The following is a 26,908-nucleotide window of genomic DNA, read 5'->3' as shown; positions in this document are numbered from 1 at the left end:
GTCACATCTGCCCTCTCTCACTTCTTCATCTAGTTGAGAGGTGGGTGTCTAAGGTTCTCCCCTTTTTTGGTTAAAATCTTTTCATTCTTACCTCCTTTTGAGAACAGATGCCAAATGCTTCCGAGGATTAAAGTTGGCCAAGGACCTTTTACTAGAAAGATCGCACAGAATTTTACAGTAGGGTGATTCATTCGGAGACTGCTAAGGCAGCACTGTCCCTATGACTGCTGTAGTGTTCCCTTGAGGGGCCACGTGCAGCAGAGCTAAGTAACCCACTTCTCCTTTGTGGGAATACCAATGACAAGGAGCCTGAACCCGGTGCCTCATTTCCCATGCTTACACCACAGTCGGGTAGCCTCTCCAGGACTCTAAAGAGCACCTAGCCCGACTCCTCCCATTCAGAGTGATGGCTGCCCACGGCTTCCTACATAGAGTATTTGCAATTGAGACCCCAAGACTCCCAAGCCCTCTTCCTCCTTTCTTCTTCTATACTTCACCTTCTCCTGGCCTCTACACTACACCATCTGTGTGGCAGTTGCTGAAAATGAATCTGAGGAGTTCTCAGGACACCCCAGTCTGCTCTCACTGGGCATACCAGCACTCTAATCCTAGTATGCACATGTCTACTTTGAGAAATCCTTGTTACAGTGCCAACTCCTTAGCTGAAGACTTTGTAATGTCCTGACACATTTGCTTTGCTGACAGAGGAGGAGTCAGAAGGCTCCAGAAGGGTGTCACAGAGGTCACTGGCCCTGGGATTGGGCTGTTGGGATGGGGAAGCGAGGGCTAGCCAACAGCGGGGCCGGCTGGGGCACGGAAAAAAAATGTGGCCTAGTTCTGGGCCCAGCGTGAAGGTGGCTACTAGAGACTGGTGCCATCCGTGTGTCCTATCTGTAAGGACAGGTCCCGTCTACGAGCTCTCCCCAGGAAGGAGCCTTAGTATACAGCTTAAACACCTTAGTAAAGTGAATTAATTCCCAACACCTCAGCCTGAGAGGAAACCTTGGATCTGGCCTCCTGCTCTCCTCTGAAGGTCCTATGTCTTACTCTGCTTGACCTACTGAGTTGAGGAGATAGAAAGGACGCCAGCAAGTGCGGGGAGCATCAGTATCAAGTTCCGAAGTGCACACAGCTGGATAGCTGGAGGGGTCCTCCCAGTCACCAGAGAAGATTTCACAAGTAAAAACCTGCAAACTCTTTATTAAATTCTCCCATTTCATCTGTACAGAAAAAAATGCACATTATGTTCAGGATCTCAGTAACATCTCAAAATTACACAGCATGAACATGTAAAAACAAGGAACTGCCGGGATTTTATACATAGAAAGAAAAATCATTTACAAAAGAGGCTTGTTAATTTTACTTTTTTTTCTTTCTTAAAAAAAAAAAAAAAGTTCAAGGCCTAAGATCTCACACAGCATCTGCTGTCCAGTCTGTTTTCCCGTTTGGACTGACCAGGGAACACGGAGCCAGGAGCAGCCGCTCATGAAGCCTCCTGCTGCCAGCACTCTTGCCGGCCACTCCTCCCCGGGCACCACAGCCTGCCTCGGGGGGCCTGGTCTCACCTCCCTGGCTCTGGCGTAGGCCTGCTGGGCTCTGGGGTCCAGGTGTCGACTCCATGATGGGGGAAGGCAAAAACAGAATATAGAGGCACTATCTGAATTTTCTCCTTGCCCAGGGAGGTTTCTCTACTGCCCGTATCCTAACATCCCTACCGGTGTGTTGTGACAGATCTTGGGAAAGGGGGAGGGATCCTGCCATCAGGATCCTGTCACCGCTAGCCCAAGCAGAGAGTCCCACTCCAGGCTCCAGATGACAAACAGTCCCTGGGGCTCCACCGTGACCTCACTAAATGGCTTGGGGAAGCTTGTCACTCTGAAGAGTCTGTCTGGGTTTGCTATGAGTTGTCTGTTGTCTGAGGTCGGGGCAGGAAGGGGATTTGCGTTCAAACTCACTGCCCTAACATGTGACTCTGGTCCTAAGGAGAAGAGGACCAAAAGGAGTGTACTAGAGAGATGGCTGACCAGAGACAAATGAGACAGTAAGAAAGACAGAGGCAGGCCAGAACATCTGCTCTGACCCCACGGCCCTTGGTAATCAGGGGCCAGGGGAGAAGAGGTGAAGAAAAAGAACCGTCCCTAAAGGCCCAGGAGAAACTCAGGGTACTGGAGTGCTGCATTTGATAAAGCAACACAGGTGCCGTCCAAATGGTGAGGAAAAAAAGGGATCTTTCAGGTTTCCCAAATTCCTAAGACTCTGAAATACAAATAATATATACCAAAATGCACACAATTCAAAAAGCCTTCTTCTTTTTGTTCTGTGGCAAAATCTAGGTGAAACATAGGTTGGCTGGCGTCCGTGGCTCTCTGTATCCACTGACGTAACAAAGCTGTCCAGGGAATGCAGCTAGTTTTTGTTGGGGAAGGGGAAGAAACAGGAAGTGAAGCCTTTTCTCAGAACTTGAGACCAGCTGAGAAAGGAGGCCCCATGAAGCAATCTACTTCTCCCCAGATGACTCACCGGTAGTGGGGTCTTTGGGCTGAAAGCTGTGCCACAGCCTGGAGGTGAGGAGGAGGGGAGGCATTTCCAGAGATCAAACTCACACTCGAGAGTGAATCTTTTCTTGGGAAAGTAGAGGGAAGTCAGCAGAAAAGCTCCTTTCTGCTTTGTCTGATGGTATGTTTAACATATATAGACCTTGGGTAATACAGACCTCTTTACAACTGGATTCTTTCATTACATGACTTCAGGAAATGGGAAGAAGTGAGATCTGATCATTCTGTCACCTCTCGGGGAAGCAGAATCTCCCTCTCCTCTTTCCCCAGTGGAGCTGTTCACTGTCCCCCAGAAAAGGAAGTGCAGGACAGGAGACAGAGGAAGGCCTGCTGAGTACCAGAATCTCCTGGCTTCTTAGGATGCGCAGGCTCAGAACAAGCTGACGGACCCACAGAGCTGGGAGCAGCACCACAGGGTCTCCAGGAAATGCAGAGGAGGAAGGCATTCCTACTCAGAGCAAACCCAAGCCTTTGCTCTGCTCCCACCTCGGCACATCTTGCTAGCAGACTCTTCCTGGGACAGTAGCAAGAGGAGAGGAAGGCCAGGGATGCACCAGGGTAAGGGTCTCACTTCCAGAACTACCGTCCATGAGAGGAACGCAGAGGGAACAGTCCTGTTCTTGCCAGTCTGCCTGCACTTCTGATCTCCCAGCCCAGGAGAGAAGGCTCCTGTGCCTCTTGAGTGTTGTGGAGCTAAGTGTGGGTGCACGGACAAGACTAGATGAGTAACCTGGCTACTGTAATTTTCAGCAAGTGCCTGAAGTCTTGACCTTGGAATCCCCCAATACCCAATCCCACCCCCACCCTCCCTACCACTCCACCCCCCACCCCCCAGGGCCCAACACTGGCTGTTTGTTATTGTTCATGGGCTAGATACCAGAAGAGATTGGCTCTTCCACTAGGGCCATGGTTTCCTTTTTGATTAACCCTTGACTAGCTGATTTACGCACGACAGACCCAAGAGGCCCAGAACCAGTGCTGTTACACGGAATGAGGGCCAGAATGGATACAGCTGGGCTGCAGGTTCAGAAGGTGCTGGGCCCCCTGGAGGTAGAACACTGCTCAGGACACCATCTGGGACTCTCAAGAACCAGCCACATGAAACTATTCCAAGCAGGATGGTGAAATGCTTTTCTAGCAACAAGCAACTGAAAATACTGGCAGAAGTATCCCTTTTATTTTGACCATTTCTAAAGATGACAAATATTTCAAGAATCAAACTCCTTTTCAAGCATCCAGATTTGCTGCAGACAACTAATGAGACTGTCTCTCACTTCTGACAAAACCAAAATGTTGAGGCACATTCAACTATGGAGATATTTTACATACACTGGGAGGGAGAATGTACAGATGGAGAATGGTACCGCACACTCATCAAATGGTGAATGTTTGTTCTATCCTGTAAACCACGCCAGACACATCAGTTGGGGGCTTGCATTTAGATGACATCTCCAGTTCTCCTTCCCAAGCTTCCACATCCCAGCTGGGATCTCCTGGAGGTGGACCATCTGGACCAGCCCAAATCAGTTCCACAACGGTGGTAGTAGGGGGCTGTGGCCTAGACTCCAAGAGTTTCAAGTTTTATGACTGAGTAATCCCAGGAAGAGCCTAAGAGCAGGACAGAGGGGACCAAGCAGCTTAGCAGCTCTCCTTGGTGACTGGACGTACCCCAGGCAGGGGGATATAGCTGGCTTCTGGACCCCCCTGACTCCAGGAAGGGTAGCAACAACAAAAAGAAGAAAACCACAGTATTCAAAAATATGTCAGTCAGATTAGACAAGGAATAATTTGAATCAACTGATCCACAAACTGACCCACTTTGTATCGAACACATTTCAGGGGAGACAAATGTTGTGTAGGTCCTGCAGCCCACGTGGACGGTGGCAAAGGAGGGCCAGGGCAAGGAAGGGTGCCATGGTCTATGTGGACAGTTTTAGGCACGTGATTTATAATACTCTGTGGAACGTCTAACAGGTTAATAAAATATATATTATATAAATATATCTCCTACTGTACATGCCGCCTTCTGGTGCAGCCACCATAACTCCACGCCCCAAACTCAAACTAAGGTGTGCCAGGTTGCACTGTGATGCCTGCACCCCTCCCCGTTATACTCCAAACCTGTCATCCCACAGTGGAAAGACGAGGGAGGATGGCCAGGAAGACTGCTTCCATAAAGCTCAGATTCTGGAAAGACTGATGAATCATTAAAGTACAATGTTTAGCCAATGCCTACTACAGTGGGTGTACGCAGTAAATGGAAAGGAAAAAAAAAAAAAGGAGAAAAAGCTCCATCTTTTAACATAGTAACTTTCCAAGTCCTCTCCACAAAGAGGCATAAGAGAGCTTGTCTGGGAAGGTGGCCTTGAGCCCGCAGAAGGGTCAGGTTGGACTGCCAGTCATATCCTAAGACCACGCTAAATCTGTATAAGCCACTGTCTCTGACCTGCACTGTTGCCTGAAACACAAAGCAAAGTGAATCAATCCCTGCCCCCTCCTTCCTGCCCTGAGCTCCCTCCCCTCCTGTAGTCATTGCCTCCTGGCAGGCCTTCTAGAATAACTGCTATCCCTCAGCAGGGTCAATCCAAGTGTGGCTGAGTCCTGTGCTAGCCTGGAGGAGGAAGATGCCTGGGATCCTGCTCCTGGGTATGCAGGGTCCAGCCTCCCTTTGCAGATCAAGTGACTGACCAGATTCACACACTTCTGATCTCCTCCCAACTCATGTGCCGTTGGCCTAGGGAAGCTCATGCTTGCTCTACTTCACTGAAGTGAGAAGATCATAGAAATACTCATGGTCTTGGGGTCGTGACCAGCAGTGGCTCTATTAATGTGGGAACTGGAAGGCATCACTATTTCAGCAGAAGAAAACAAGACCCAAAGCAGGCTGGTTAGTGGTTTCCCACTCTTCGGTGAAGTCCATGGCCCCCACATGGTCCAAAGGTGCTTTTGAGAAATGAGCAAGACATCCCAGTGATAGCATATTGGGTGTGTGTTTTCCCCTAAAGTCCTGCCTTCATTTTATAGTCACACAGAAGAAATAACCCCATTGCCCAAATCAAGCCTGGAGGAGATGTGTTACTATATACATTTTTTTCTTTCTTTAAAAATTTCTTTTTTTTTTTGGTGTTTGTTTTTTTTTTTTTTAAAAATCATTTGAGTTGCAGGTCAGGTAAGTTGGTTCTGGAAGTACTGGTAGTTCCATTGGTATGAGAGAGACTTGTCTACGGGCAGGTAAACCCAAATTTGCCAACCCAGGCAATAACCAAAGCGGCCAGCTGCTGATGCTGCACAAAATGGTCGAGGAGGAGGAGGACACCATGGACACGGGCGAAGTTGGAGACGGGACAGTGCAGAGGAAACCTGCTGCTGCTCTAACGCGGGTGTTGGTGCCACCTCTGAGAAGAACGAGGTGAGTGGGTACACTATACAGGAGGGCTGTATACACTGGGCACCAACAGGCCGTTCCTCTGCTGGTCAAGGTGGCTCTACCTGTCCTTGAGCTCTCGTGTTACTCGCTTGGTGATACGTCCACACATCAGACCAATCAGGAACAATATACAGATGCTCCCACTGATGACAGAGAGAATGTAGTTCTTTGATGGAGAGGTCATCACTTGCATGGCAAGGTCAGAGAAGCCATCTGCGGGGGCCACCTGGAAGGACAAACAGCAGCATTGGCCTCAGAGAGAACCGGGCTGGGGGCAGCACTAGCTCTAACTCGCCTCTCTCAATTCCTAGTTTAACTGATACCATTTCTTTGGGGAGAGAGGATAAGGGACAAGTAAATCAAACACAGTGCTGCAATTCCTTTTCCTGATCATAACATGGTATATATCTACTGTACAAAATTAAGAAAATACAAATACAAAGAGGTGGGGTCTCATATCATTCATAATGGCAATCACCACCACCAACCTGACAGTAGCCCTTACACTGAAGACCTCACCGTGTCTGGGGCGCTGAGAGAGAGCCCCACAGGGTTTTGTTTTCCAACTAGGCTCTATGCCCGGCATGGAGCCAATGGCAGGGCTTGAACTCATGACCCTGAAATCAAGATCCAAGCTGAGATCAAGAGTCAGACGTTCAACTGACTGAGCCACCCAGGTGCCACACTGACATGTTTTCAATCATTTAGTCCTCATACAAATCCTTGAAAGTGGATTCCTCCCATATTATAGATGAAGACCTAGAGGCCCAAGGGATGGGAGGTGGCTACTAGTACAATGTCACAGGTTCTTATGTATTCTGGCTTATTTTTAAAAACACAGAGAATGGTTGAGACCATGTTGGATGCTGGTTCTGTATCTTGACTGTTTGTCACTCACCATTAAATCATGAGGATTGCCCCCAGTAGAAACAATGTGTGAAAGTGACTCAGGCTGGCAGAACACACAGCATCATTTCCACAGTCACGGACTTGCAGTCTAGCCAGTTTTCATCCTGTTGTCCTCGCTGCTTTCTCAAGTGGACCTCTCTTTATGCAGCCCACGAGAGCAGATTCAGGACCGAAAGTCTCCCCAGGGTGCACAGGGACCTGCTCTTTTGGGTCTCACCTTAGCCTTGGTGCCAGAGAGGGTCTGCCCAGAGATGTATATGTGCTTATCCCATACACACAAAGCAGAGTAGGAAGGTTTCGGATGAATACAATCTGAGCACTGACATTTGCGGAGATAAGACAAGCAGTGGAGACATTCTGCAGCGATGCTTAGCAACTGACTGGGGCAAGTGGGAAGCAAGGAAGAGACTGGGCACCTCTCTGTTGCCTCACCTAACTGAGGGCTTCCAAGCCAACTATGTTCACTTGGAAAAAGGGGTGAGGGATGTGCTTGCTACTTTGATAGCTATGATCCCTTCCCTTCATTTCCCTTACATCTAGGTATGAAGACTTTTTGTGGTCCTTCCTGTTTGCCTGTAACCCCTGACCTTTCATGTGGGTGACAGGAGGAACTGATCAAGGAAGAGGGGGCTATTCTCATGGTCACTATCTTAATCCAAGACATTCCCAAATGTCCATCCTGGTGTTAAGTGATACCAAGAGTGTTGATCTAGAAACCTGACTTTCTCACTGAGGGACCTTAAGGCAAGTCACAGTTTCCACCACCATAAAGTGAGGAAATCATCACTCCCTTAACCTGCTGGGTTTCAAGGTTCAAGTGAGGTAATACGGCCATCAGTATGTTTTATACACCACAAAGCAGTAAATACATGAGAAGAACTGTTCTTCTCACTGATTTTATAGGAAAAATCTCCCCCAGTCCAAGTTTGCCAGGTGTCCTGATGTCTCTTTCCCTGATTATTCCCGTTTCAGCCTCACCAAGACCCAGGGCTAGTCTCACATACATATGCTCCTCCCAAACACTGTGTGGAATCAGAAAAACAAGCTTTAAGACAGCAGTGGCCAGCCTGCTTGCTTTCCCGTGGGCATGATGTCTGGGTTCTCCTGGCACGGTTGGCTTCAGCCCCATCCTTTGGGTGACTTGCTTTCCCATGGTAGACTATGGGCAATGAGGAGAAAGCCTGCAGACACAGACCAGTGCAAAAGGAGATGGTGGCTGCGGGTGCAGGGAAGCTGAGCAGGCTTCAAGGACACCGAGTCTTCTCAAATACTCTTAGTGCTGGTCTTGCCACAAGGACAAGAAGACTGGTGGAGTATCTGGGGAACTGACTGAGAAGATGGCCATTTCAAGTAATTCACTTGGTCATTACCTTTGCTGCATAACTCCACATTTCAATCCGGTCATTGAGGCGTTTTTTGCACTCAGGTTGTAATCTCACCCGCTTATCCTCCAGGGCCTCCATGAGGCAGGACATTTCTATGGAAGAAAAGGCAGAAGAGTCTGAAATCATCCAGAACAGAAGTTTCTGTAAGCTTGGGGGAGAAGGGGACCTCGCCACCAGACAATTCAGATTTACAGGCTATACAAACTTAAATCCATTCTAGGAAACTTGACCCAAGATTTAACTTGAAGAAGAATGATATTAAACTTCCAAGGCCAGCTGCCCAGAGACTCTTAAAACCTCTCTCATTTTTACTTGGCATGCCTGGCCTGGAAACAACTTTCTATCTGCCCAGGATCTATGCAGTACAGCTACTGGGAAAGTCAATGAGGCTGTTCTAGTTTGGATAAAGGGGAAGAGGGCAATGATGATGACTACGTTTTGCTTCCCTGATAAATAACTCAACCTTCCCTTTTCATCAAATCCTTACCTCTGGACATGGCTAGATCAGTTCAAACCTGCAGGATTAGTCCTAAATTCATTCTGCCACAAAAGCCTAGTCCTGGCATCAACCAAGCTCCCAGAGGATGTTGTCTGTGGCTGAGCTGTAGCTACAGAACAGAGCAGCTCTAAGTGTTCTTAGAGAGAGTCTGAGAGAGTTCAGAGAGGGTCAGAGTGAATAGTGACTTACGACGCCCTCGGCCAGGGGTAATGGCTGCACAGTGGTGTTTAATGTCCAGGGCACAGGCTGTATGAAGGACTGGGTCCACAAAGATGTCTGCTTTGCTTTCCTTCAGCATGTTTAACACTTCCTAGGAAGGGAAAATCATGGAAGAGAGCTTTTATAGAGGAAATGCATCAGATCCATTACTGGCAAATATATATATACAAAAAAGTTCAAGGAGAAAAGGTTGAGGGTTAACAAGAGAACTTACTCTGAGATAGGTGGCAATGTGGGGATGATGCAAAGAATATAGATTTTTTTAGCAACTGATTTAATTCCATAAATACACTTGGAGACCTAGTGTAAGCAAAGCTCTGTGCTAAGTAAAGTGGAAGATTATAAAATCAGATTTGGGTTTTGGCAGTCTGGCATGCCATATTATTAAATACTAAATATTAGTATTTATACTGCTATAATATAGCTATTTTCTTACTTTTATAAGAAGACTGCCATCTTAAAATTTTATGCTATCTTAAAATTCTCAAAGGTCAATGTTTACAAAATATTTCATATTACCTCCATTATCCTCAAAAGAAAAAAACAAACAAACTGAGGGAGCATAACTTTTACTGGAGGTACAATTCTTACTGGGTTTAAATATGTTTTGAACATGAGGAATATAATCATGATGGAAATGAAATCAGCTCTGCAGTCTCTCCATTTATACACAATGAAAAAGTAGGTAAAGACAGGCCAGAAATGTTTTTTTTTAATTAATTAATTTGAGAAAAAGAGAGAGAACACACACCGTGTCACCCACGTGGCCCCAGAAATGTTTTCTTAAATAAAAATTAGTTTGCTCTCAAAAGAAAGACTATAGTCTCTGTAGAACAACAACAAAGCAAGAAAACAAAAACCAAAACTCAAATATTGTTCAAAAAGTCCTCTTCAAAGTTAAATGGGATCATCTGATGACAATGCAGTCCAAGGAAAATATGTGGATTTAGCTTTCCACCAAGTCCCCCCATTCCTCAGACCATGTACAATCGGAAGCCTTTCAGCAGATGAAAAGATGTGTCCAACTGTCACACTGGCTCAACAATGACATCATGAAACATTAAAAAAAAAAAAAAAAAAGCTTTTTAAAAAAGATCACATATATTACCTTGTTGCAATTTTGTAAGATAACGTATATTTAGCAGTCATATTTTGAAAACTTTGTTTTTATATGCTAATTCTCAAATGATTTTAATGGATGCTGTAAGTGTACTGATTGATATCCTGGACTTGACATTTTGCTCTCGGCACTGTATTCACAGTGCCCTTAAACAATGGTCTGGTCATGCAGATGAGTCATATTCACAAATAGTACATGTGAAAGAATACTTAAGTTATAGAGGTGATTGTCAAGAACCCAATTAAGGTTTTGTAATTCTGAGACGGAAGGTTTAGATGTTGTCACTGAGATGTCAGAAAAAGGGATGCCTGGGTGGCTCAGTGGTTGGGTGTCTGCCTTTGGCTCAGGTCGTGATCCTGGAGTCCCGGGATCAAGTCCCACATTGGGTTCCCTGCATGGAGCCTGCTTCTCCCTCTGCCTATGTCTCTGCCTCTCTCTGTGTCTCTCATGAATAAATAAATAAAATCTTAAAAAAAAAAAAAAAAAAAGAGAGAGAGAGATGTCAGAAAAAGGAGTGAAAGCAGGCAGGGGAAAAGCTAATCTATGGTGGTTACCTTTTTACAGGTGTCTGTTTTGATTTTGAGCAGGTTAACTTTGAGGCACTCCTCTACTTGACCCGTCTGTTCTTGGGCTGCTGCTTCTTCAGCACACAGATTGGAGATCTGTTCAGGAGACACACAAAACACAAGGCCACCTCTAATCTGACTAGAAACTTCGTCTCTGCAACCTGTAGATTTGGTGATCCTCCCACAAGGACAAACAGACCCTCTCAAACAATATTCCTGATGGACTTCACTCCCTTCCCTCCTGTACAAAATGCTGGGCCCCATTCTCCTTCATAGGAACTGGTACACAGAGTCAAAAACCAGTTAGTGTACCAATCTTTATGCTGCCAACCCTGAGATTTGAGTCAGACTGCCCCAGGACTGATCACAAAGAAGGCTACCACTTGACGACAGAGGACGAAAGTAATATAGCCAAGTGAAATACTAAAAGCAAATGCTTTATAAAGGTTCAAGGTCAACCCAGACTCACAATTTGGCCACACACACACACACACACACACACACACACACACACGGGTTTTAAAACACAGACCATACCAAAGATTAAAAACTTAGTCTTCTGTGGACAGCTTTATGAGTAAGCTTCATTTAAAAAAATCTTTAGCTATGATCCCCTAAAATTGACATATGTTGAACAAAGTTCTCCAAATGGCTTTTTCTAGCTAGAAAGTCAAATAATTTTCAAGGACAGGTGTTTCTTTAGTGCTATTATAGGAGCATTTTCTCTTTCTGTCTTCAAGGCTGAAGAGAAAGAGAATACAGAACTTTTCTCTAATAAACATTTCTCTGACCAGCTCTGTTCACAACCAGCTTCATACCCAAATCCTACCTCATCTGAGCAGTGTAGCTGGAGCTGAGGATCTAGTCTGTAATCCAGAGCAGACTCCTGGATAATAATCCGGATCTGGTCTTCACAGTCTGAAGAGAGCCGCTACATGTGACAAAGGGAGATTTCATCAGCATATCAGACAATTTCAGCTTTTAATTTGGCCCCTGATTTGAGAAGGTATGAAAAAGGTCTTGGGAAAGTAGGAGCAAGCTAGGGATTTTCAAAGAAAAACCTACCAGGAGTAGAGGGGCCTCTCCAAACACATCTCTGTGAAGAGTTCAATCCAGTTTACCTGATCAGCGTATCTCAGCTTGAGGCAAGAGATGACTTGACCTTCTAGCTCTGAATCATCCTTGGCCTTTGTCAGGATACCATGGCAGAATTTAGGAATGTCAGCTTTACAGGCTTTCCTTAACACAGGGTTTAAGCGGTAATCTAGAGTGGAAAGTCAGAAGTGCATGATAAAATATTCCACCTTGATTCACAAATATTAGAGATTTACCTTTCAAAAGGGGGCACTTTATGTTAACGACAACAAACCACTGATTTATTTGCTCAACACTGGCTGAGCTCTCACTATGTTTTTTTTTTTTTTAAGATTTTATTTATTTATGAGAGAGACAGAGAGAGAGAGAGAGAGACAGAGAGAGAGAGAGAGAGAGGCAGAGACACAGGCAGAGGGAGAAACAGGTTCCATGTAGGGAGCCCGACGTGGGACTTGATCCTGGGTTTCCAGGATCACGCCCTGGGCTGAAGGCGGCACTAAACCACTGAGCCACCCTGGCTGCCCTAACTATGCTGTTTTTAACCAGCAATAGAACTTAATGAAAGAGCAGATGTGGAGATGAAGACCCCAGAAATTCTCCTTTCCAGCAGCTCTGCAGGGTCTGCTGGTACCAGTAGTAGTTCTCACAAAAATCAAGCAGCCATCCCCAACCTTCCCCATAACAGATGTTTTGGAAAACACCGAGTGAGAATACCCACTATGTTACAAAGTCTTGGAACTCAGAGCAGAAACTTCTCTGTTCTAAAAGACATGACCCATACATTCTCCCACCCCATGCACGAAATTTTGTTAAATCTCTAGACTTTTCAAAGAATTCCAGCCATTACTCCTGTCTCCTCCTTCCTACGATTTTCATTCTCTTCTCCCAGATACTCTTTGAAGAAAGAAGTCAATTTGCTTATTCTACCCTTAAAAATCCACATACAACAAAACTCCTGTAGTTTAATAAGGGAGGTATATATCAACTCAGTTCCACTGGAGCCATACTCAGTTGGAACCAGGAAAGCCAGGCCACGACGTTACCTGTGTTCTGGGTGATCTGGCGCTTGGTTATCATCTGTTTGCATTTGGGATCCATCAATTCACTGTTTTTATTTTGCTTCAAGCACTGCAACATGGTTTTGGAATCTGCTTCTGGACAGAACCTCTGCAAGAAATAAAGTTTTACATAAGTATTTGTTTATTTATTTGAAGTAGTTATTTAAATACAGCAATTAACATCATCCATATCACTCTTTCATCTACTGGTGTTCTAATGACAGAACTGGCTTGAAGATATCACTTGGTACAAGAGAAACAGCTAAGTCTGTATACGCACCCAGCCTCAACTTCCCTTTTCTTCATCTATTCTCTACTATATCTTTCATGGTTCTGCTACCCTCACTGTTTCCTATTTTGCACAGGACTGAATCTGTACATACATGGCTGTTATATTACATGTCATCTCCTGAGCTTATATACTGTTTAAGTATGAACATAACACTGTACCAGGTGGGCCAGGTCGCCCACAAGTCCTATCTACCTAATCCCAATGGGAAACTTAAAAATCACCCATGAGTCAACGTCAACAGTAATGCGGGGAAAGGACTGGTCTAGTTCATCTTTTAACTATAGGGGCTATAATCCTACCAAACTGTGTGGCTAGCCCCCGAACACTTGTTAATATCCTTCAAGTAAGAGAGATCCATTCTGGACTAATAATAAATTCCATCTCTATGTGCTAATCAACAGTCTATCTGCTAATTAAAGTCTACTGATATCTTAATACAGGTTGCTGACGTGGCTTGCTGACTGATTTTTATAAAAGTCATCAAAATCTTACACAACGCCCTGAAATCAGAGTCTGATATTTCTGCTTTTACATGGGACTCAAATCTTTTTTTTTTTTTAAAGATTTTATTTATTTATTCATGATAGTCACACACACAGAGAGAGAGAGAGAGAGAGAGAGAGGCAGAGACATAGGCAGAGGGAGAAGCAGGCTCCATATAGGGAGCCTGACGTGGGACTCGATCCTGGGTCTCCAGGATCGCGCCCTGGGCCTCCAGGATCGCGCCCTGGGCCAAAGGCAGGTGCTAAACCGCTGCGCCACCCAGGGATCCCTGGGACTCAAATCTACCAGGCCCAGCTAAAGATACTTCTAATTTTCATAATTCTCTTTGGTATCTGATAGAGTAAGAAGTACCACTTTTTACTTTATTTTTTTTTAAAGATTTTATTTATTTATTCATGATAGACATAGAGAGAGAGAGAGGCAGAGACACAGGCAGAGGGAGAAGCAGGCCCCATGCAGGGAGCCCGACACAGGCCTCAATCCCGGGACTTCAGGATTGTGCCCTGGGCCAAAGGCAGGCACTAAACCGCTGAGCCACCCAGGGATCCCCTGAAGTACCACTTTTTAAAAAGATTTTATTTATTTATTCATGAGAGATGGGGAGGGGGGCAGAGACACAGGCAGAGGGAGAAACAGGCTCCATGTAGGAAGCCCGACGTGGGACTCAATCCCGGGTCTCCAGGATCAGGCCCTGGACTGAAGGTGGCGCTAAATCGCTGAGCCACCCGGGGTGCCCAAGAAGTACCATTTTCTTTTAAAGTATTATTTTATTTTTAGGTTGATTTTAATAAAGCATTTTCTTTTAAAAAAGGCATCAGAATCTTAGATTAACTCTCTTTATTTATGTGGACAGATCCAGGAACTGGCATCTAGGTTCTCAAGTCAGCCCTGCTGCAGAGAATGTTTACTGGAAAGTGTATGAAACAAAAGAACTCGTAGAACAGAAAAGCCTTTTGATTGTGGTAGGCAATGATCAGGACATTTGGCGGTGGCTTTCTCAGTATACCTACCACTAACCACCCTAAAAGACTAATCATATATTCACTGATTATCTATTCACTTGGGACTTACGTAAAAGGGAGGTCAGTTAGCTTAGCTCAGTGGTTTTCAAATTTGAGCCTGCATCAAAATCACCTGAAAGGCTTGCTAAACCTCACAGAGTTTCTGAATCAGTAGATACAAGGTGGGCCCAAACATTTGAGTACCTAGGTGATGCTGATGTGGCTGGTCTAGGGACCACACTAGGAGAACCACTGTGTCATCTGTATAAAAAAGGTTGAATGGAAAGATTACACAAATTTGCTCCGAAGTTTAAAGAAGCTGATGTTATTTTTAATTACCCTGTGTTTACCCCCTGGTTTTGGATCCCTTACCTTTATCATCTGCTTGCAGACTCTCATGAGCGTATAGTCTAGTTCTGGGTCCATCATCTCTGTCTCCTGCAGCTTAAAAACTTTCTGGTGGCAACGGGTACTTAGCTGCTTCTTGTTTTCTTTCAGACATTCAATAATCTAGGGCACAAGAATCATGGTCATGTTAGGGGGTGTACCAGAGCTTGATAATCCATGTGCTCTGACTGTAGCCTTCAGTCCTGAATGCATTCCCCCTCTTTCATTCCATTCCTAATTCCTAAGCAACAGGAATCAGAATTTGCTCAGCAAGGAGAATTATATTTATAGATTCACAGCTTGATGGCTAAGAGTGAACCAGACTGTATAAAAATAATGGATGAGTTGAGCAGGCTGTAGTGGAGTCTAAAAGGAAGGAAACCTACTCAGGATTCCTGGTTTCTTCTGCCTTCTAGCTCTTCCTTGTCAAGAATTCCTTTTGGAGCACACATTTGCCTCTCTACCTTTCTCTGGAGCAACAGCCCTTGACTGGACAGTAGGCACAAGCCAAGAGGTTCAACTCACCATTTACCACATGAGAATAGAGCATTAGATGCTAGGTATGAATGAGACCCAGTCCTTATCCCTGAAGAATATATAATCCCACAGGGCAAGTTTTTATAAACAAATAACTATAATAAAAAAGACAAGTGGGTTAACATAAAAGCATAAAAATGCCACATGATGGATTTTAAGATAGTGAATAAAGTGTATCCTAAAATCTGCCCTTCCCTACACCAACTTTTTAGATATTATAAACAAATGATAAAGAAGAGAAGTGGATGGGGAGCTGCAATAACTAGGGTTGTAAACAAAGTCATAAGAATTCTAGGAAATCTTGAAGGCACAACTAGGAATCACCAAGTAACTGAAAGGAGTAAAAATAATAGAGCAATCAAAAAATATATTTATTTTTAAGATTTATTTATTTCTGAGAGAGAGAGAGAAAGAGAGAGAGAGGCAGAGACACAGGAGGAGGGAGAAGCAGGCTCCATGACGGGAACCCAACGTGGAAACTCAATCCCGGGACTCTAGGATTGCGCCCTGGGCCAAAGGCAGGCGCTAAACCGCTGAGCCACCCAGGGATCCGCCCAAAATATATTTAATATCCTCAGGACAATACAGAAAGAAATGGTAAATGAGAATCAAGAACAGATGGTTGTGCGAAGAACCAATCATGGATCTTGGAAACAGGTGGTCTCTGAATGGACAGAGCTGAAGAATGCACATATAAGATGGGAAGTGGAACTGATGAATTACACCTCAATGCAGTACATACAGCAAAGAAATGGAAAGTATGAAAGAAAAAGTTAAGAAACATGGAGGGCAGATTCAGATGTTCCAACTGTCTGAGTTCTAGAAGGAAGGAAAAGTCAGTGTTTGAAAAACCCGTAATTAAGAACTTCCTCAAACTGAAGAAAAACATGAATTTTAAGACTGAAAGAGCCAAGTAGGATAAAGAGACTTTATTTTTATTTTTTTTTAAAAGATTTTATTTACTTATTCATGAGACAGAGAGAGAGAGAGAGAGAGAGAGAGAGAGAGAGAGAGACATAGGCAGAGACAGAAGCAGGTTCCACGTAGGGAGCCTGATGTGGGACTCAGTCCCAAGACCCCAGGATCATGCCCAGGGCTGAAGGCAGGTGCTAAACTGCTGAGCTACCCAGGTGTCCCAAGCTAAAGAGACTTAAAAAAAAAAAATTCCATCCATGATTACATCACAGCAGAATTATGGGTATTAAAGAGAAAACTCAGAGGAGATGCTCTGCACAGAAATGAGGATGAGATTGACATCAGGCTTTGCAACAGCAATAACAGATATAAGAAGACAACAAAGCTACTATCTCAAAGGCTAAAGCACCATGGAATGCCCTGAACTAGAAAAGGTAGTTGAGTCACTGGAAGAACATTAAAAGAAAAAATCATTTGGTTGTACTTCATTCCTGACAATTTTGGGTAGGGCCCTGTTCTGTGCATTAAAGAAACAAAGTTTCCCAGGTGATTATTACATAAGAATAAGAACTAGTTAAGAACTTCTGTGCAATGGGCACAGAGTAAGGGAGGTGCATGGTGTTAGGAAAGCTATGGAGAGGAGGAGGCATTTGAAGGATCATGAAGAGCTTCTCAGGCGGACATGGTGGGGAAGGACAAGGTAACCTGATAAAGGGAAGACAATGAACAGGAGATCAAGAGGAATGCAGGTAAGGAACTTCCTTTGGGAGAAGTCTGGTATGGCTTAAGGAGGGGATGATTAGGCTGGATAGAATGTGAGGAAGTCCCACCAGCAAAGAATTATTAAAATGTCACCTTCCCGTTTTCATAATTAGAAAATAAAAACAGTTACCTGAGCGTTGCCATACTGCACAGTGGAACAGTAATTCTTGATGTCGGTCTTGCAAGCTTCATACAGATCTGGTTCCAGGCGGATATCCTCTGTCTGCATGAAAAGGGAGCCAGCAGAGAAAAGTGAGCTTATTCTAAACTGGAGATGTCAAATGTTCTATACACTCATGTATTGACTGGATCTTGTCTAGTGATCACAACTTTTACATAGCAAAGTAGCAGCAGTGTGGCTACCATAGTACAAGGACATCTGGGATTTAGTTTCAATTCTGCCATTAACTAGCTAGATGGACTTTCTTTGCAAAACAAAATGCTGTCACTTGTCCAGGCCCCTTCACGGGACTGCTGTGAAATGATGTTATTGTTTTTTTTTTTAAAGATTTATTTATTTATTTATGATAGACAGAGACAGACAGACAGAGAGAGAGAGAGAGAGAGAGAGGCAGAGAGAGAAGCAGGCTCCATGCCGGGAGCCTGACGTGGGACTCGATCCCGGGACTCCAAGATCGCGCCCTGGGCCAAAGGCAGGCGCTAAACCGCTGAGCCACGCAGGGATCCCCTGTGAAATGATGTTAAATCATATGATGTGGAAACCAGTTTAGAAAGTTAAAACCATTATGTAAAATATAGGGTTCTACTTTTATTATTACTATTTTACCAAAAGAGTAAAGTTCAAAGCTAGGGACCCAAAGTCTTAATTATAATAGGACATCAAGGCAGCTCCACTTAAACATAATTATTGAATCACTCCCGCCCCATAGGAAAATCTGGTAATGGAACTTTTGTGATATTATTGGTATTCAGTATTCATTACTAGTTTTTCCTTAAACCAAGGTGAACTGTGATTCACAATACAGAATATATTAAACATACTTTTAGCTGTTTTCTTAACATGGTTTAACCTCAAAAGTAAAGTAAGAAGTTTCCTCTTACAGTACACATTGCAGCTGACTTGCAACAACTGTGTCACTTCAGGATCTGTAAGCTCATCAGTGCACTCCCCTGGAGACTGCTATTGGTCAGGGAGTGGGCAAAGTTTTCAAACTGGTAGACGAAAATTGAGGGAGAGGCACCTGGGTGGCTCAGTTAAGCATCTGACTTTGGCTCAGGTCATGATACCAGGGTCCTAGGACCAAGCCCCACATCGGGCTCCCTGCTCAGTGGGGAGTCTGCTTCTCCCTCTGTACCCCCCCCATCCCGCCCAGGCTGTGCTCTCTCAAATAAATAAACAGAATTAAAAATATATATTATTGAGGGAAGGATCTTGCTATGGGCTGTTGGGAAGGGAGGTTTCCCTTTATACTTTTCTGCTGGAGACAAATGTTTCAGCAAGTAGCCCAGCTGTTTGCAGGTGGCCATTATGAGGGAAACCAGCCTTATAATTAAGCTGGTGCTGTGAACAGCAGAGACAATAGGGAGAGACCCTTGATCTTTGAGGGTTTTTTTTTAAGATTTTATTTATTTATTCACGAGACACATGGAGAGAGAGAGAGGCAGAGACATAGGCTGAGGGAGAATCAGGCTCCACACCGGGAGCCCGTTGCGAGACTCCATCCCAGGATCACACCCTGAGGTGAAGGCAGACACTCAACTGCTGAGCCACCCAGGTGTCCCTCTTGAGGGCATTATTTTTTTTTTTAAGATTTTATTTATTTATTCATAGAGAGAGAGAATGAGAAGCAGAGATATAGGCAGAGGGAGAAGCAGGCTCCATGCAGAGAGCCCGAATCACGCCCTGGGCTGCAGGCGGTGCTAAACCGCTGTGCCACCGGGGCTGCCCTCTTGAGGGCATTACTGATGCAATGATTGTATCACATGCCTAGAGCCTGCCTTATAGTTGAACTTCCAGTTACACATGGTAAAAACGTATTGGTTAGGAAAAGTAAGGCAACGAGCTGTCACATGGTAAAATTTCAGTGGAAGGCTCCAAGTCTTAACAATCACAATAGTGGCTTAAATCTTCCAATTTGCCCTCACCCTTCACCCAACTTTCTAGATCCTGCCCCTGTGTTTCTGGGCCCAGAGGCCATGCTACGAGGCATTACCATCTCTAGCTCTTCCACCCGTAGCTGCTTGCGGCACTTCAGGGATACCCTGTGTTCCTTGGCTTCCTGGAGAGTGTCATTGCGCACGGTGGTGCTCAGGCAGATCACCACATCCACCCTGGCAAGGAAAGGAGAAGGCTGAGACTGGCTGGAGCCACGTGAGAGCAGAGAGCTAGGCTGGGGCAGGGACCAGATCACCACCCCAGAATGCAGGACCCCTTTACTTGCTTCTGAATACCTTCTCTGTAAGTCTCACTGTGTTCACGGAGTGCTAAAACATCTGAAGGCAGGCTACATTCCTGCCTGGCAGGGAGGCCAGAGAGGGGACATGTATCCAAGGACAGTTCAATGCTTGTTTTGTTAAAAACATGTGACCAGAGAGGAATGCTGCTCTTAACTCGGCTATGTCTTTGATGAAGATTAAGATGGAAGAACTGGGACAGCCATGCTATAAGAGCTCATCACTCTCTTATTGAGACCTAATTCTTAAATGAATACAGTTTTTGTTTCTTCACTAGACCTCTAAACTCAGTAAAAGCCCCTGATGCTCTCCCGAAGAGCTAACATAATGGAATGACGTCGAGGGGAAGTGGGTTAAGTTCTCATTCACACTGTACCTTACTTCTCTAAGTGCACATGCACAGTCTGGATCTGCTTCCTCAGTCAGACAGCCCAAAGCTGGGAACATTAAAACGGCTTCCTTAGCCTCTGGGTTCTCCATGTCAGAACCACCTGCGCCCCCTGTGGCTCCAGGCAGCTATCAAGATGACCTGGCCACAGAGTCACATTACTGCGGGAGAGTGCAGGCTTCTGAGGCTAATCCTACCAGAACACCGGATATCTGTCCAGACTCTAGGGAAGCAGAATGAATCAATTAAAAGCTACATACTTCTTTTTTATGTTGGGGCAAAGCTTCAACACATCCTCCTTGCAGGCCATTTTAAACTTGTAAGAGAAGCGAAAATCCTTCATCTGTACCTGAAAAAGATGATGAGAAAGAAACTCAGTAACACTGTGGCAAGCTCCAATCAGTAGTGCTAGGGAACACTGCAGAGTGCTGAAGCCCACCTTCCAGGCACTCTGCAATTCTCCCATTCCCATCACGCTGCTCTCTCTGCCACAAGCGCTCCCCTTCCCCTGCCATCAATCAACCATGGTCTGCTCCGTCTGCTCCTCACCCCCTGGCACTTCCATTTAAACACCTCCTTCTGAAGTCTTCTTTCTCCTTCACCCTTCAGCCCTTACAGGGCTTTATTTTTCTTCATAGGCCCACCTCAGACTGTGTTTATTTGTAACTGTGTTTTTGTGTCTCTCTCACTAGAATAAGAGACATAGAATTGACTAGGGCAGGCTTTGTTTGTTGCCCACTGTCTCCAGGGTCCACACTCCAGAGGTCCTTGATATCATTTAGTAAAAGGCAGCCAGATAGGCTGTAGGCCCTGAGAAGAGGTCAATTTTACACAGATGACAGATTTCATCCTCCCGGGAAGGAAGTACTTGCTTTACCAGAAACACTTCCTTTAAATCTGTGCCAACTATGAAGAGTACAGTTTAACCTTATTTGGATGCCAGACCTGGGTAGTATGATTTAAGAAAAAAAAGGCTTAGGGCCTAGTGTACTGATAGATATTTGGGCTGCTGCACTGAACAGTAACACAAAACAGCAGGCACTGCTGACACTAGCTGTGTAAGCAAATGCTAACATATCTTACAAAAGCAAGCAATGTGACTCACTCATCTCTATCCCCACTGGACTGCCTGTTCTCTAAGGGTAGAGACTCCATATTATTTAGCACTGCATTCCCAGAGCCTACCATTGTGCCTGGCCATAGTGGATAAAGACCACATTTTTTGAGAACCAGAGAAGGACATATATTTGGAAAAAATGATTTTCACAGGAGAGGTGCTCTGATGCTCTGGAAGAGAAAGGAATTTAGAACTATCTAAGCAGCCAAGACACGAAGGGTTTGCCTGGTGTTACTAACCAGCTGGAAGTGGGTGACTCCAATGGCGCACTTCTCATTCATATCCTTCTGGTGTTTGTTTTGAATCAGACACTCCATCAGGTCCCCAGAGTCAATCTGGTTATCTGCCACGTCCTGGGGAATGCAGTACACACTTATACTTAATTTCTAACAATTAATGAACAAATCGTGCACCTCAGTTCATAAAAAATGAAAACAAGACTGATTCTAGAGCCTTCCTCAACATGGTAAATCATAAATTATTTCAAAATCAGCCTCAGAAATTATGAGGATAAACATTCAGTGGACTAGAGGTTGCACAGCAAGTTGCCCTGCACAAAGCTCCAACAAGAACATGTACTGTGCAGGGCCTTTCGCTCTTTTCCCCTCATGATGCCAGCAACCAGCCTTCAGGATCACGCCTAACACTGTCTCCTGGTGGTCAGATCCTTATGGTTCTATCCCCACAATTTAGCTAGTTCAGTAAGTGAATAAAGTAATAAGGTAACAGAATTCATTCAATTTACAAGGAGAAGCTATTATTGCTGCCTACAAACCCTGAGCTCATGTATTGGAAGCATCTCAGCCATGCTCAGGAGGGCCTCCCTCTGTCCCCTGTGAAGGGCGTCTCAACAAATGCTGCTAACCACATACCAGGGCACCTACCAAGCATAATCCGATAAGGCTTCCCAGGATGGTGGGACCCCCTCTTAATTTGTTTACATTTCCAACTCTAACTTGTCAATCTATCACTCGGGAGTCATACATGCTGCAGACAGAAGTAAGTGCAATATACTTGAGGGCCAAAGTCCCAGAGAATTTGATTCTGCTGCTAATCTGTTTCTCTAGACATTACTTACATGGCAAAAGTTCTGAATTATGGGTTCACAAGCTCTCATCAGCAAGGCTTCTATTTGAATATCCTGTAGAAGATTAAGCATATTAATAATTCTGCTTTAGAAAAAGTTAGTGGTGGCAGTTTGTGTTTCCAAATCAGTAGCAACTGATGGGCAAGTAATCTAAGATGTACACTTAGGAGCTATTCTAGCTTTGGGTTAGACAGTCCCAACATAGACAGAATTGCTCCTCCATCATATTCTGAAAGGCAAGTTTCTCTAGAGGGAGATAGCCCTTGGGCCTGAGCAAAAAAGAGAAAGCAGAATTAAGAAAAGTGCAGAGAAAAAACATTAAACAGTAATACTAGAGTTTAGCGTTTGGCATTTTTCCAAATGGTGAAGCAGTCCAAATGAAAATATGGGTAACTGATATTTCTTTAGTTTATAAGCTCCTAACAGGTGACAAACCACTGCCTCTGCAGAACATACACAAATGTCTGTAAACAGACAGTAACCTCTGTGCAGCACTAGCTGCTGAAATAACACCTTCCTTTAAGGAGTACCACACCCTAGAATGTCCTCAAAAGCCCAGAGGACAATGAGAACAGGAGAAGGCAGATGACAAAAAATGAAAGAAAGCAACAGACTTTTGAAAAATAGAAAGCAAAAAAAAAGACTAGTTGGGAATATAATTTTACATATTGCCAATTTTGATAATTCAAATGGTTCAAAAAAACCAAATGGTTCTAAAAGGCTTAAGATAAAAAAAGAGCAATCCCCCGTTTCCCTGATTTCTGCCCCCACAAGACAATTTTAACATTAGCTGCTCCCTTCCCAGCAATGCTCTCTGTATTTCTAAATAACATGTCTATGCTTATGAGACTTTCTAATTTCTTTTTTAATATTTCTATGGGCAAAAAAAAAAAAAAAATATTTCTATGGGCTTCAGGATGAAACGGGGATAAACACATGTATTTAAATGTGGTCTCCCACATTCAAATGGAAGTCCCAGCCTTTAATTTTATTATTGATGACACATACATGACCAGATGACCTAATTGAAAGAACTAAAATAAGAGAACAGGAATAGGGATACTTGGACTAGTCTTTAGTCTTGCATATGATTAAGAGATCCGAAGCACAGCTGCTATCTTTTCTTAAAGGAGAGGAAACAGATTGGTCTAATCACTGTGATAATTCTAATTGATGATGAAAACCAAAGGGCTGAGTGTGTAGGGTGTTTCTTGGGAGTTATGAGGAAAGGGTTTCAGGAAGCAACACAATATACTTCTTTGCAAAGCCAACAGAAGGAATCGGTTCTTTTGGGGGCCAAGAAAGGGCAGGACTGAGAAAAGAGGACAGGCTGTAGACAGGACACCTGCTATCTTTTGGCCGCAAGCTGCTTACCTCGGACTCTAACTCGGTGAGGTTGCCAACTATATCTCTGCACTCTACAGCCAGGTCGTCGAGGTGGTCCTGGAGGCACTCAAGCTCCTGCAAATAAGAAAGCAATCCTTTGGCATTTTTCAATTACATAATTGAACAAGGGAAGCTGTTCAAGAGAACAGTGTCTACTTCCTTTTCAGTGTCCTCCTTATCTTTTCTTTTTAAAACTACTTCACTGAACGAAACACTAAAGCTTTATTTGAGTCCCCAAACTGAGATTGCTGAAAAGATATGTACTTGATGTAACAGGGTGGTTAAGAGGGTCAAGGGGGTACAATAGCCATGCAAATCCTCCAGAAGGCCAAATCGATAAGTCCAATAAGAATCAATGTTCAGACATCCCCAGAGTCTAAAAATTTTATCAGGCCTTTATTCCATTCCATCAACAACCTGCCATTCCATTTTTTATCTGCATTTTGGTATCTTTGCACCCATTTAAAATCTGCATGTAGATAATCATCCAACAACAGATTCACAATGAAAGACACGGAATATTTTAAGACTCTTCGTGAGCAAAGTAGGTTGGGACCCAGGGTCCAAAACACATCATAGAGCTGATGGCTTCTGCAAGTCAAATCTGGGATTCTAACCCCACCCCACACAGAAGGATCCTAAGGAAAACTGCAAAGTAGGTGAGCACACTAGGGTTTGGGCATCTAAAAGCTATCTTTTCTGGGCTTTGGAACCTGACCTAGAGTGACTTTATAGCATCAATCCATTACTATTCCTTTTAGAAATTTAGAGGTTTTAAGTAGAAAAGCTCACTTTCCCAAATATATCCACAGCTATTTCTCAGCAAATGGCTCTATTAAAGGATCAAGTTTAACTTAGTATTCTGCAAGAATCTCTGTTTTAGAACCAAAATAGGAATGGACGAGCAGGGTTGTAGGAGTTATACAACAGCCACAAAGGGTGGGGATGAACACCTGAAGAGAAACGCATAAAACCTTTGGAGTAAGAAAAACAGCTAAGGGAAAAATCCCATTCACAGAATCCTTTTTCCTAAGAGGAGCTTCACAGTGATGGGCTGCAATACAGTGTAGTTTTCTCAATGTCACTTTTTTTTTTAAGATTTTATTTATTTATTCATGAGAGATGCAGAGAGAGGGCAGAGGGAGAAGCAGGCTCCCTGAGGGGAGCCCGATGTGGGACTCGATCCCAGGACTTAGGGACTCAGGGATCATGCCCTGAGCCAAAGGCAGACACCCAACCACTGAGCCACCCAGGTGACCCCTCAATGTTACTTTGAAGGGGGTGTGAAAGAAAACTGTTTTCTGGGATTCCATATAACCATATCCTTTGTTTCGTTAGACAAAGGCAGCAGAAAGCTCCACTGCAGGCATTTTCCCACAATAAATTTGACAGAACTGCCGCAGGCCCAGGAAGCAGACTGCTTAAAATGATATTGCCAGGGCCAACAAATCTGAGTAGTGAGTCATGCTGCTTCTTAAAAATGCCCAAATCCCTGTCGTGGTGAGTTGTTGGTGGTTTAATCCCAGAGGGTGTTTTGTAGCAGTAAAAGTGGAACCTGGAAATCTGAATTCACACCTTGTTCTAGTATTTGGAGCTTTAAACAAGTAGTTATTCCTTGCTGCTTCATTTCCCTGCCTTAAGACAGAAGCCACCTCCTAACTTAATTTGTTAGAATGTATTAATATAGCTTTTCTGTTTTTTAAATCAGGCACAAAATCTTTAGGAACCATTCACAGCATCCTTGTAATTCTTGGAGGCTGCTTCTTCTCTATACTTTCCTATATGGAAAGGTTATAAGACAATGGATCAGGTGTCTGGCTGGGATTAGACCTGAGTATTAGGTAAAGAAGTCAGTACACCTCACTCCTATAAATACACTTCACCTAAATTTTGTCAATCACTAAATGGGAAAAACAAGTCCCATTCCTTCATATTTTGCAGGACTACTGTAAGGCATGCACACTATTCACACATGGCAGTATTTATATATATTTATGTTTATACCTTGCCTTCCCTCAAAAGGACTTTAATGTACCTTATAAAAGTGAGAAAAGAAAAAAAAAGGTAATATAAAATAATTTAAAACAAGTTAAAAAATAGTTAAAGGAATCACAGTAAAGAAAGTGGGATGGAACTAGCAGTAACCTAGATGCCTACCATAAAATCTCATATACTTGCTAGAGGCAGGCCATACCTCTGGATCCAAGTTTTTTAAGAGGCAACACAAAGAGGGAAAATAATAATCATTTACAAAATATAGTAACCATAATATATAAACCAGTCAACTGCTCTGGAAAAGTATAATTATTCCTAATATAGAGACCAAAGAGAAAATTTTTCTTACAATTTCTTATGAAGAAGAAATAATGCTAACAAAATAGAGATGCATTATATAGTGCTGTACTCTATATAAAATATTAATCATGAATGCTGTTGTTATTATTATTATTATTACTACCACTATAAGATAAACAGTTTTATGTCAGATATACTATGTCAGCTACCTGTCCGGTCTCTGTTTTTTCACTACACCATTTTCCTAGATCAATTAGGCACTTATCCTGGAGGGCAGGATCCAGCTTAACATCCATGGCACGTTGGTGTAGGATCCTCTGGACTTCAGCTCGGCACTCCCGTGACAGCTATATGAAAAAGAATAAGCAAAATACTTTAAAAGTACTAGAACCAAAACAAAAAGACACTATATAAATGAAATCTGTTGCCAGGAAACTAATAATGTTATAGTTTTTTGTACAAACTCTACACCCCAAATCTCTTCCCAGAATGAGGACTAAATCTTCTTAGTAGGCTTCTAAAAATCCATACCTCTAGGAATGAGATTATACATTCAACATTTTCTAATATACCATATGAAACATCTTTTTCTCAGAGTACTTGGATAAAAAGTGAACTGGCTTTCTTCAGATTAGGTTAGAGTTTTTGGTTTAGCAAAACTAATCTGCTACTGCTCCATGAATGTACAGTAGAATGCCAGTCCAGTTCAGGAGAGAACACACACTTAGGTCATGAACACTGGATTCCAATTTACCTAAACTCGGAACAAGCCTAATAACCATTTTATCCTGGTTAAGAGTTTCAGTGAATCTTTAAAGCTAAATGAAGTCAGGGCAGCAATACTTGTCTATTTGTCATTTAGATTTTAGTAATTTAAAGAAAAAAATGGAAATGTCTGCTGACATTTTGTTGAAATACTTTGTTGAAAATGTAAAATCAGATGGAAAGAAGATGAAGCAACTCTATGTACACTCAGTGGATGAAGTTTC

General features: G+C 43.6%; 1 protein-coding gene across 1 annotated transcript in view; it reads right to left on the bottom strand.

The window, feature by feature from the left end:
* Positions 1-1,180: 1,180 nt before the first annotated feature.
* The window catches only part of GLG1 (golgi glycoprotein 1), a 149,003-nt gene continuing 123,275 nt past the window's right edge, over positions 1,181-26,908 (bottom strand). The window contains exons 12-26 of the mRNA XM_025993042.2: positions 26,129-26,266; positions 23,613-23,699; positions 22,230-22,292; positions 21,391-21,504; positions 20,295-20,383; positions 19,406-19,523; positions 17,362-17,454; positions 15,003-15,140; positions 12,819-12,942; positions 11,802-11,944; positions 11,510-11,611; positions 10,669-10,776; positions 8,965-9,085; positions 8,262-8,368; positions 1,181-6,208 (exon numbers count right to left, since the gene is read on the bottom strand). Of these exons, the coding sequence (XP_025848827.2) occupies positions 6,041-6,208; positions 8,262-8,368; positions 8,965-9,085; positions 10,669-10,776; positions 11,510-11,611; positions 11,802-11,944; positions 12,819-12,942; positions 15,003-15,140; positions 17,362-17,454; positions 19,406-19,523; positions 20,295-20,383; positions 21,391-21,504; positions 22,230-22,292; positions 23,613-23,699; positions 26,129-26,266 (1,713 nt within the window). The 3' untranslated portion in view covers positions 1,181-6,040. The remainder of the gene's footprint in view (positions 6,209-8,261; positions 8,369-8,964; positions 9,086-10,668; positions 10,777-11,509; positions 11,612-11,801; positions 11,945-12,818; positions 12,943-15,002; positions 15,141-17,361; positions 17,455-19,405; positions 19,524-20,294; positions 20,384-21,390; positions 21,505-22,229; positions 22,293-23,612; positions 23,700-26,128; positions 26,267-26,908) is intronic.

The sequence above is a fragment of the Vulpes vulpes genome, chromosome 12 (genome assembly GCF_048418805.1).
Source record: "Vulpes vulpes isolate BD-2025 chromosome 12, VulVul3, whole genome shotgun sequence".
NCBI lineage: Eukaryota > Metazoa > Chordata > Mammalia > Carnivora > Canidae > Vulpes > Vulpes vulpes.
The sequence above is the reverse complement of the archived record's forward strand: the minus strand, read 5'-3'. Positions and strand labels throughout refer to the sequence as shown.